Below are 10,863 nucleotides of genomic sequence, written 5' to 3' on the forward strand. Positions count from 1 at the left end.
GAAGACAAAGGCAAAGAACAAAGGCAAATATGAAGAACTGCTGTGTTCCTTCCGTGAGACCAGCTCGTCTACATCTCCATGAACCAGAAAGATCGTGAGACGAGGAGAAAGGAGATACAGAGCTGCAAGACAAGAAGCTGAGGACCGCTACGCGCATGAGGAAGTCACCCTGAGGCCCAAGACTGACTTAGAGCAGCACTCTAAGTCAGTACTCTTCCTGCCAGCACCCAAGTCCTGTGTGACCTCACCATCGAAGCGGAGACGAAAGCTCATCAGACCTGCAGGGACGGCTGCCCTCATCGATCAGCGCTGTGAGCCTTCTGCTGCTGCAACACTTCCTTCATCAGGCCAGTTCTGGGGTTCAAAATGCCAAACTTCGTCCGTCTCTCTCAAAGTTTCCCTTTTTTAGTTCATAGTTTCAGCATTAGGGAAAGATAGATTAGATTATTGATTTTACTTATTTGACTATTTCTGCTACTGATTTAAGCTGTACTGACCCTTGCGAAATTGCCTTACTAATAAAATAATTAGCATTAAGAAAATCTAAAAGATGTTGTGGACATTCAATTAATGAGTCACCTTAAAGTTCTTAGATGGTTGTAAAATAGCTATGAAGTTTGATTCAGGGAGGAAAAAGTAGAAAATGTTTTATAGGTTGCTTTTAGCCCAAACAACACCCTTGGGACTCGCCCAAGTCACTAAAACCTACCTGGTTCAGTAACAAGTGCAAGTTGTAATAAGAGAAAGAGCGACCGTTAACAGGTGTGCTCTGTGAAACTAGCTGATTCCGGGCTGCTCAATCTGGCTAATTCACAGGGTGAAAAAGGGTGGGACATCTGGAGGCATAGGTCGTTAGAAACCAGGCTAGTCTTTCTCGCGTCCAGCTTAAACAGAATGTCCTCTATATTCTCATCTGGAGTAATACTCAGGAGTTAGAGGCTTCTCGGACCCGTTAGACGGAGAGCTGGGAGCAACATCTCCCTCCTCTCAGAAGGGGAAGTAGAGAGAGAGAGAGAGAAGGGGGTGGGGGGGGGTTGCGCAACAATACATGTTGCCGTCTGAAAGAGCAGATATTTGCAGATGCTGTCAGGGAAATGAACAGATCAAAAGCAAATGTCTGCATGAATAGACATGTGTAGGCATATGTGTGTGTGTGTTGTCACAGAACAGAATGAAGTCATTCTTAAGTTCTGAGACCTGTTGATGTTCTGATCTGCTTATGGTTTGCATCAGTTTCTTTTTTGTGCTCCGTCATCTGTTGTTCTTATCTTTTTGGAGTTTCCCCAGTGTTTCCTGAGTGCTGGGATTTTAGATTATGATGCTAGATAGTATTTTTTGTCATATTACCTTGTTGTGAAAAATAGGTGACGTTTATTTTGGCACTGAAGTAGAAACACTTCCAGAAAAGTGGACAAAAGTTCTGTTCAGCAGAAAAATTTCAGAATAAGAATACATAAAATATGACTGAACATAACAAACCACACAGCTTCTTAGAGTTCAAACAATAAGTTAATGAATTGGAGCTGCAACTAATAAAACTCTGAAAACATCAAACTCTTCATTTGAATATCAAATGGAAGCAGGCACGTACAGAGGGGGGAGAGCTTGGGGGCTTGAGCACCTGCCCGTTTTGCTCCTTGCCCCCAAGTGCCCTTTTGGTCAATTTTTTAATTTTTTGGTATTATTATTTCCTAATCCCTCTTCTGACACATAATATGTACTAAAATTATTTGAGGAAAAAAAAAAAAAAAAACCCTTCTTCCCTGTATCGTTAATATCAGTCAATCTTCAGTATTGCTTATGTAATAGGGGCACATCACCCTTCTAAAACCGATCATCTCCATAATGGATTTGAATATCCCAAAGAAGCAGGCACGTGCTAATTTCCCTGCCACCTAATTTCCTTTGCTGCATAATGTACATTGCATTTATTCTAGCATTAGGTAAATGTATCTTGAAGGAGAATAGCACTTAAATAAAAGTCCAACAAGGATTTTCATTTAGAATTAAAAATAACTCGCCCTGAATTACCATGATAGATATAATGTATGTAATTAAAGTGTGTCATCAATGAAGGGGAAAAAACTCAATCCAGACTTTAAGTAAGTTTAGGGTCTGGTTCGTAGAGTACGAAGTTAATTTTTTTCCCCAATTATTCAATAATAATAATAATTAAAAACAACTAACCTCAGTTAAATAAAATAAAATTGTAATCAAAACTTTTGGAATTATAATGATTTCGTTTTTTAAAACTAAAAGCTTTGTTTAAAAAACTTTTTTTAATTAACTCATTTTTGTCTCATGAACTAAAAAAGTTATTTGCCAAACAAACTTTTATTTGCACACATCAAAAATCTTTTGTTCCGATTTTGGGCCCTGCCCCCGACGTCATGTGAGAATCACAAGCAAAACTTTGAGTCACAAACAAAAACTTAGAATAGCAAGAAAAGATTTCTGATTTATTTGCATAACAAATAAGTTTGTTATGCAAATAATGTTTTCACTTCATGAGACAAAAATGTGTGATTTTAATTTTAAAACAAGTTTCTTTAAGCAAAACTCAGTAGGCTTTTCTCATGGTGACATGCATCAACAATTAAATTTTTGCTTTTGTTTTTATTTTTTTCTGCAGTTCCACATTAAAGTTTGATGCAGCTCTGCTTTCCTGAATGGACCATCTTTATCTCCACTGCAAGTGTAGCAAACAGGCAGCTCTTTTTTACAGATTACTGTGAGCGATTTACCCCCTCTCTAACAGATGCTGTTTTTGTGTACTTTATATATTCTAATTTATTTGGGTAAATGTATTGTGTTTGGGGAAGTAACTTGATTTGTTTGCTTATTTTAATCATCTTCTCATCTCTTTAAGGTCACCTGGTCATGTGTTGCCATGGAAGCGCGCCCATGAGCAGTGCTGACAAGGACCTGGTGTTTCCAATCAGCCTCAGTGGGAAAATCCATTTTCTGAGATGTATTTTGGATTTTGTTTGGGCCTAGATTGTTTTTTGATTCTAGTTTTGTTTGGATTAATTGTATTTGTGTAGACATTTTTTTAGGAATATAGTTTAGTACAAATGTTTGTTCTTTCTTTCTGGAAATGTGAATGTCTCCACCCCTCTAATCTTTGTGGAAGCCAATCCTTTAAAAGCCAGGTGGTCCAGATGAGAGGGAGATTCTCCCTCTTCTTGTTGTGACTGATATGCTATGCTGTGAACTGAACTGAACTGAACTGAATTGAATTGAATTTAATTTAATTGAAACTGAAGATAAAAGAAAAATATTGAGAGCTCTAAAACTGCTGGCTCCAGTCTGGTTTTTCTTCGGTCGCAAACTAACAATTACAGTACACTTAAAGGTTGCATTGTTCATATTTTTTAATAGTGTAATTCTGTAAAGACAAAATATGTCTGGTGGTATAGCTCTGATTTACATATCTTGCTAAATTGTGGGTTTGAATATTGCAATACTTTCCTATAACAAAATAGACCTGCAGAAAGAAATTACTAATAAAATATCTTACATATGCATAGTTGTATGCTCTATATCAGGGGTCTCAAACTCAATTTACCCAGAGGGCGCTGGAGGCAGAGTCTGGGTGAGGCTGTGCCGCATAAAGGATTCCACAAAAAACATTTAAAAAATATCCTCAAATGTCATCAACATTTAATTATTTCTCCCAATACATGAACTGCAAGCTTTGGCTTTGACAAAGACATGATGAGGGTGTGACAAAATTTAGGGTGCGTTCACACTGCAGCCTGAAGTGACCCAATTCCGATTTTTTGTCTATTCGGATTTTTTCCGCCGGGCCGTTCACATAGCCAGTAAATGCGACCTGAATGTGTTCTGCCGTCTGAACGGGCAACCGACCTGTAAGTGTCCCGCATGCGCAGTAGAGGGCGCAATAGCGTCAGCGTTCTCAGTGTTCTGCCAACCGCCATAAAAAGAAGAAGTGCTCAGTGTTTGCGGAAGTAAACATGGAGGTTAACGGTGGAGCTTAGCTTACATATTTGAAGTTGTTGTCCAACCGGAGCAGCATATTAACAACTTAATCCTCATTATAGTCCATCAAAGTTGTTGTTTTTCTTCCCGCTTGCGCGTATCAGGACAGAGAATAGTAAGATTTGTTGAGTATCAGTGGTTCAGTTCGGATGAATGTGGCCTGGACGTTAGGTCGCAGGCTCCAGTATGAACGCACCCTAAGTTTATTCCACTTGGCGTCGCTCTTGTTCTGTGTTTCATAGAAGTCTTTAGCCAGCTAGCATCGTATGGAGAACGTCTCGACCCGTAACGTCATTACCCCTTCTACATGTCACAACAGCACGGTGGATGACGAGCAGCCCGGTAGCAGTCGCCTTTCTCTGCGTTTGATCGTGGCATTTGTTAATGGTAGAAAGTACCAGAATGGGGACTGCAGAGAAGGGCAACTGGTACCGGACTGTTCCATCATCCGCCGCACTATTGTTACAAGTGTAGTGTGCATGAAGTCAGTGTAGCTTAGCCTAGCACCGAATGTCAGCCATGACGAGGAACAGTGGGCGGGACTTCCTTCAGAGGTCGGCTCACCCTGTGGGCCGCACTAATGTTATACAGTCATATCACGGTGGGGGCCGCGAGAATGAAACCTCTGCTCTATATAGAGATTTTCCTTAGCTTTGATTGTATATCTCACAATTTTGTAATTTATCATTGTTTATCAAACTCTGAAAGCTGTGTGGCTTTTTTAATATTCTGTCCTAGAATGTAGTTAGATGTGCCCTTTTTTTGAGCACCTGCCCCTTTAGTGGCCTCTTCACGGCCCTGGAAAGAAGGATATTCAAATGAACAATATCCTGACTGGTGGACTGGTTCAGACCTCCAGCTCATGGTCTGACAGTGGAGTCAAAGCTTCAGGGCTTCAAACACAGCAGCACAGTGACATCTGCTGGACATTTAGAAGTTCAAATAGACATAAAAAATCAGAAGCACACTGAATTACACACATGACCAGGGCCAGCCCAAGAGTCCATGGGACACTACACAGAATTTGGTTTTGGCGCACTCTAGTTCTGCTAATAATGTTGTCTGGCTGCAATAAACAGACTGATTATTAGATCATTCACACACCTGCTAAAATCTCTTAACAGTGATGTTTACATTATATGTGGTCATGTGACGTATAATATAGGATACATTTATTGGCTGATTTATTGGCACCAATTTCCTTAACTTTGGTGATCGACCGATACTTACATGTGAAGGGTAAGACCAATAAGATCTTATCTACCTCAGCAAAGGTTTAAAAACTAGCCACTGTCCTCTGTTGCTCTTCCATGAGAGGTTTGACTGATAGACTGGCCCACCAGTTCATGTCTGCATTGTTTACAGTTAACAATAGTGACCCCAATGTTGCCAACTCAGCGACTTTTTTGCTACATTCAGTGACAGTTCAGACAAAAAAAATGTATTGGCCAAAATCAAAATCAGCAGGTAAAACTTTTTAAAGATTAGTAATTGGCGGTCGGTCAGAAAACTGCAAACAGTTATTCCTCAATTAGCTAAAAATGAATAAAGAATTTATTTTCCAAACTTTATTGATCCAAAATTATAAATCAGTTTTCATGAGGTAAAACATCTTCAAAAAGAGACAAGGACAAACAGTAAAACAAATGAGAACAGGCTCTGCCTCCTCAATCCCCGTCAGGTTGGTTTGGGTCGTTTGGCAGCAGGAGCTTCACCTGTTAAGGCAAGCAGTAGGAAGGAGAATGAGAGAAAACGTCATTCAACAGGTAAATGTGGCTAAACTGCAGTAAACACTGGCAAACAGGGAAAAACGTAAACCTAGGCAAAGAGAACCAGGGGAACAGGAAAACAGGAGGGGCTGGGCAGTGCGTCTCTAGTCTGTGACAGTAGATCATGCATATCTCTATGCATGATATGCATTATATGCATATCATGCATAGACGTCCATGTGACAATATCTTATTTAAATTCATAAAAACCAAACAGCTTACAGTATTTTTATTGTAGTTTTCACATCTAAAATAAATATTTCTCAAATGACGTATATTAATACAACTAATCATGGATCCCTTTAAGAAACGCCTGGTTAGTCTATACCAACCATCTGAGCCATATTAGATACACTGATAGAAAAATGATAACAGTTTATAATTTTGCCCCCTCTATCACTACAGTTTGAGCAACTCATTTAAGACAAAACAGTGATTCAGTTTGATTCAGTGACAAGACAAGTACAGAAATGACACTTCTTTTCAATACTTAATAATTACCTTATTTGTACTTATTTGCAAGTATTTGTACTGATTCTGTTGCAACTTTTATGAAACCTGACAAAAAAAAAAAAAATCTGAGGCTCAAAGTTAGAAAACCCGTTAGTTTGCATATGTGATTAACACTGATTTATGGGGGCACGGAGGTGAAGTAGGGTGGAGGGTGCAACTTATTTCAAGGCCTCGGTCCTCTACACGGCCAACATGGGTTCAAGTCCTTGTATGACTGATGTCAGAGTTTTGTTGAGGGGGGTGAGGCGTCTCAGGCACGTCCTAACGGGAGAAGGACCTGGGGAAGACCCAGGACACACTGGAAGGATTATGTTTCTCGGCTGGCCTGGGAATGCCTTGGGATTCCCCCAGAGGAGCTAGTCCAAGTGGCTGGAGTGTCTGGACCTCCCTGCTACCCCTGCAACCCGACTCTGAATAAGCAGAAGATGAATGGATGGATGGATGGATGGAAACTCATAATTACTTCAAAAATGTTATATATTTTGTTATATTTCTCACATATAATATAGGATACATATACATGTATATACGTATATATACATATATACACATGTATATATATGTATACCTCCATGGGTGAGGTCGCCATTTTTTTCACGTGCGCAGTCCATGCTGGGTTGATGATGCAGTTAGAATCTTTCTGGACTGGAATTTATTGAGTAAACACAGGAAGGCTAACTTTAAAAATAAAAATAGATGAGTGCATCACTTCTGACATGAAAAAAAGAAGAGTGCGGTGGGAAAGAGCCAAGCAACTTTCCAAGGACTCGCATTTGTCCTCTCAACATTTCTCTCCAGAAGACTAAGTCATTTGTAAGAGCAAAATTGAAGGATCTAACAGGTGGGCTTTACCCTCACAAGCTAAAACCAAATGCCATGCTGACAGTTTTTATCCCCAAAGGGACTAAACCCCACCACTGGCTAATAAAAGAACAACGCTGGGAGAAACATCAAAGACAGGCAGTGATGGAAGATGTTTTAATTGATAAAGTTATTGCTACTGCCAGCAGTACCAAATGTGAAACCATAGACCAGACACCGGTCTGTGGTTTCACATTTGGTACCACAGACCGGTGGTAGCAAATGTACCACCGGTCTGTGGAACATTTGGTACAGACCGGTAGTGTGTCCACATTTTATTTACTTTCACTGCTCAATAGGAAGAAACACATTAACAATAAACAGTTCGTTATTTCATTACTTTGGCTAAATATGATAAATTGCCACCTTATGCCTTGGAAATCAAAACTAGCAAAACTGTTACATTGCTTTCATAGACTCAGCTCCTTTTTCTGTCAAAGGTAAACCTGCCAATATTTCAATTATATTTAGCTCTCTAACGCTTACTTTAATAAGAAGAGTTTGAAACTGAAGCAGCTGAGCGTTACCACTAGCTGACAACTGAAGACCAGATCCTAAACAGAGCACATCAATTGGTTTCCGCACCACAAGTTCTGACCAGAGGCACATTTTATTTAAAAAGTTAAAGTTTCTAAATAAAGTAAATAAGCAGCACAACCACCACCTTCTTTGGTCAACTCTTTCCTCTTCTTTCGTTTGGTCCTCCTCATCTTCTTTACCTCTTGTGGTTTCTACATTCCCATCAATTTCAACATTCAAATCCTCAAAGATGTTACTCATTGCTGTTGTTCTGGATGAAGCTAGCGCAATCGGGATTAGCATGACATTTACCCAGAATGTATTGCAGTGTAACCAACATAAGGACGTCCATGTAACAATATCTTATTTAAATTCATAAAAACCAAACAGCTTACAGTATTTTTATTGTAGTTTTCACATCTAAAATAAATATTTCTCAAATGACGTATATTAATACAACTAATCATGGATCCCTTTAAGAAACGCCTGAGGTTTTATTTAACTCAAGTTCTACAGCTCAGAGTTAATGTTGGTTTGTATCTGATTCATGAATATGAAAAAACTTACTACCGACGCAGTCCTGAAGGGTGTCCTGCTGACTGATCCGGGTGTACACAATGCCACTAGCAGTCTTCCTGGTTTCTGAGGACAAAAACAAAGTCAAAAATGTGATGCAACAGGAGACTCCAGATGAACAGAAAGACTGAGATAAACCAACAGGAAGCTTCTGTAGCTGCAAGACTTCATCATAATTTACCTGCATGCAGTAAAACGGCTCTGCAGGTGGAAGACACGGCTTCTTTAGAGTCAGCATCTGACAGACCAAACAGCGCCCCTCTGAGAGACTTGTCAGGAACACAACACACCAAGTTTCACTGCAATACAGTGAATCCAGTTCCACACTACACTACACATAAAGAGCATAACATGGCACCACAGGCGTGCCATCACACTGCTGAACTGCTCCTCCACACACTGGAGTCTGATGCAAAGTGTTGATTTCCATGTTCCTTCAGAGTGGGAGGGACCTATCAGACATTTATCATCAGCTGGAGGATACAGATTAATAATGTCATAAGGTCCTCTAAGCTCCAAAGCCTTAAAAACACACAAACACAAAGTTAGAGAGCTATGCTGGCCCCAGAGGACCTAACTGTCACTTTGAAGTTTCATCATCCATAAAGTTTACCATGATTAAACTTACGATAGGTAAGGGCACCTACAACAGGTACAAAACTTAACAATTAAAAAAAATACAAGTTTGAACCCAACAAAAATAAAATAATTTTAAGAGCCACATTTTCAAGATGAAGGCATCTTCAAAGGCTTCATACAATACTTCCCACCATTAAATATTTTTTCTGTTGTAGGTAAGGGTACCTACAACAGGTACCCTTACCTATCGTAAGTTATTAACGATAGGTAACAAATGTAATTTGATGTTTTGCATCATTAAAAAACTATTAACAAATAGTACTTAGTGTTACTGAGTGTTACTAGCGTTAGCAAATGATAACCAGCATCAAGGACCTTTGGTTAATACAGACTGATTGGGTTCTATCTATTGATTAACACACACTAGAGGTGTGTTAATCAATCGGCCACCAATCATGATCGGCCGAGTTCTGTGAAAAAGTGTATGATCGGTGATACCGACACCTGTATCTCATTCGCAGAATGCATGTGCAGCCGTCTCCTCTTTCCTTCACACTGCGCAAACGTGCAAGTCCGAACCCCCACAATGTTGGAAAAGTCTAGAATTGTTCCCCCCCCCAAAGAAATCATGAAAGAAACCCTTGTATTTACACAATATCAATATAAAAAAGGCAATAGAAACTAAGAATGAAGTAAATCTGCCATTCATCTAAGAAAAAGAACAAGAATAAATTTTTAGGTCCCTCCCCACTAATGTTAGAACAATGGTTCAGTCCAAAGTGAAAAAAGAGCAACAGCTGCGCTGCTGAAAGGAGGAGCTAGCTGTTAGCTAGTGATGGGCAAATGAAGCCTCATGAAGCAATGAAGCTTTCCAGCCCTTTGCTTTGCAAAAAGGTTTGTTACTCGATGCTTCATTCATTGCACTATAGTGACATCTGCTGGTGAAACTGTAACAGTCTTGTCACTCAGTTGGATCATACTTCCAAAAATTACTAAATGCAATATTGTTACAAAGTTTTCATCAAACTCATGTTAAGTAACAGGATAATCAATGAAACCATATTTAATTGTCATATGTTTTAATTATTAAAATTATTTGTAACCAATCTAATCCTGGTTTATGTTGAACGTCAGTGGTTGTGTCGGGTTTTCTTTTATATCACAGACGGATTTGACAATAAAGACAATTGATGTTTTAATGTCTTGAGAGCGCAGTGTCTTTTGGGGTGTTCACTTTTTCTTGGATTTCTAATTGGCTCTGATCCCTCATATTTGGCTACATGTTGAATTTTAGTTCTGCAACAAGTTTAAATCTGTTTCTGCAGTGCAAGACTGATATATCTTTACTAATCAGACTACAAATAATAGTGGAACTTTGCAGAAGGTGAGAAATTGGGAGGTGGAGGGTTAATTATTGTTGTCTAAGAAGAATGTTATTGTGAGATTAATCTCAAAGAATTCCCAGATGTCAGATTTTCCTCTTGCTGGCTCCATTTCAGACAATCAAGTTTATTTGTGTAGCACGTTTCAGCAACATAAAATCACAAAAATATAGTTATTAAAAAAACAACATAATCTACAATTGAGAAAACCAGTAACAAACATTAAATTTTGATGAGTGCCATCATCAATACACATCGAATATGTTGGTCAGTGTTTATTTTATTTGGCCACTGAAGACAAATATTCTCCTCTGATGCGCGACCAAATGGACAACAACCCATGACACAGCACGGCTCATCGCGCTTTTATTTTGAAAACCGACACGCAAAATGAAGCAGTCACGTGACCCATGCAATGCGAGGCCTCCTTTGTTGCCAGTTACGTGGTTTTCAGCAAGACAACACAAGCCTCGAAGCGGGGCTTCATCAGACACGCCCTCTTTTTACTCGGTACAAGCCTCGAAGCCTGGATTCAGATGGTCCATCACTACTGTTAGCTGTGGCTCTGCAGCACTAACAAAAACCCTCCAGTAAGTAAATACTTAAAGCAAAAGACATGCAACACATTTTATTTACTTTCACTGCTCAATAGGAAGAAACAC

The 10,863-nt window shown here is 39.3% G+C and overlaps 2 protein-coding genes and 1 long non-coding RNA gene across 9 annotated transcripts in view; 1 reads left to right on the top strand and 2 right to left on the bottom strand.

Annotated features, from left to right (window-relative positions):
* Positions 1-4,681, bottom strand: part of LOC107833488 (uncharacterized) — a 28,888-nt gene extending 24,207 nt beyond the window's left edge. The window contains exon 1 of the long non-coding RNA XR_001659234.1: positions 4,429-4,681. This is a non-coding gene — a long non-coding RNA (uncharacterized LOC107833488). The remainder of the gene's footprint in view (positions 1-4,428) is intronic.
* Positions 2,052-10,863, top strand: part of nudt13 (nudix (nucleoside diphosphate linked moiety X)-type motif 13) — a 30,662-nt gene continuing 21,850 nt past the window's right edge. Inside the window, exon 1 of the mRNA XM_007576076.2 lies at positions 2,052-2,063. The gene's annotated coding sequence lies outside the window, so the exon portion shown is untranslated. The remainder of the gene's footprint in view (positions 2,064-10,863) is intronic.
* rpp30 (ribonuclease P/MRP 30 subunit) overlaps positions 5,574-10,863 on the bottom strand; it is a 10,713-nt gene continuing 5,423 nt past the window's right edge. For 2 of the 7 annotated variants that reach the window (XM_016662943.1, XM_016662940.1), the window contains 4 exons: positions 8,641-8,762; positions 8,422-8,539; positions 8,232-8,306; positions 5,574-5,717 (listed from right to left, as the gene is read on the bottom strand). In XM_016662943.1, coding sequence (XP_016518429.1) covers positions 5,670-5,717; positions 8,232-8,306; positions 8,422-8,539; positions 8,641-8,762 — 363 coding nt within the window. In that variant the 3' untranslated portion in view covers positions 5,574-5,669. The remainder of the gene's footprint in view (positions 5,718-8,231; positions 8,307-8,421; positions 8,540-8,640; positions 8,763-10,863) is intronic. The other 5 variants (XM_016662941.1, XM_016662942.1, XM_007576072.2 and 2 more) reach the window with 5 other exon arrangements.

Source organism: Poecilia formosa, unplaced genomic scaffold (genome assembly GCF_000485575.1).
Source record: "Poecilia formosa unplaced genomic scaffold, Poecilia_formosa-5.1.2 Scaffold396, whole genome shotgun sequence".
NCBI classification, from domain to species: Eukaryota; Metazoa; Chordata; class Actinopteri; order Cyprinodontiformes; family Poeciliidae; genus Poecilia; species Poecilia formosa.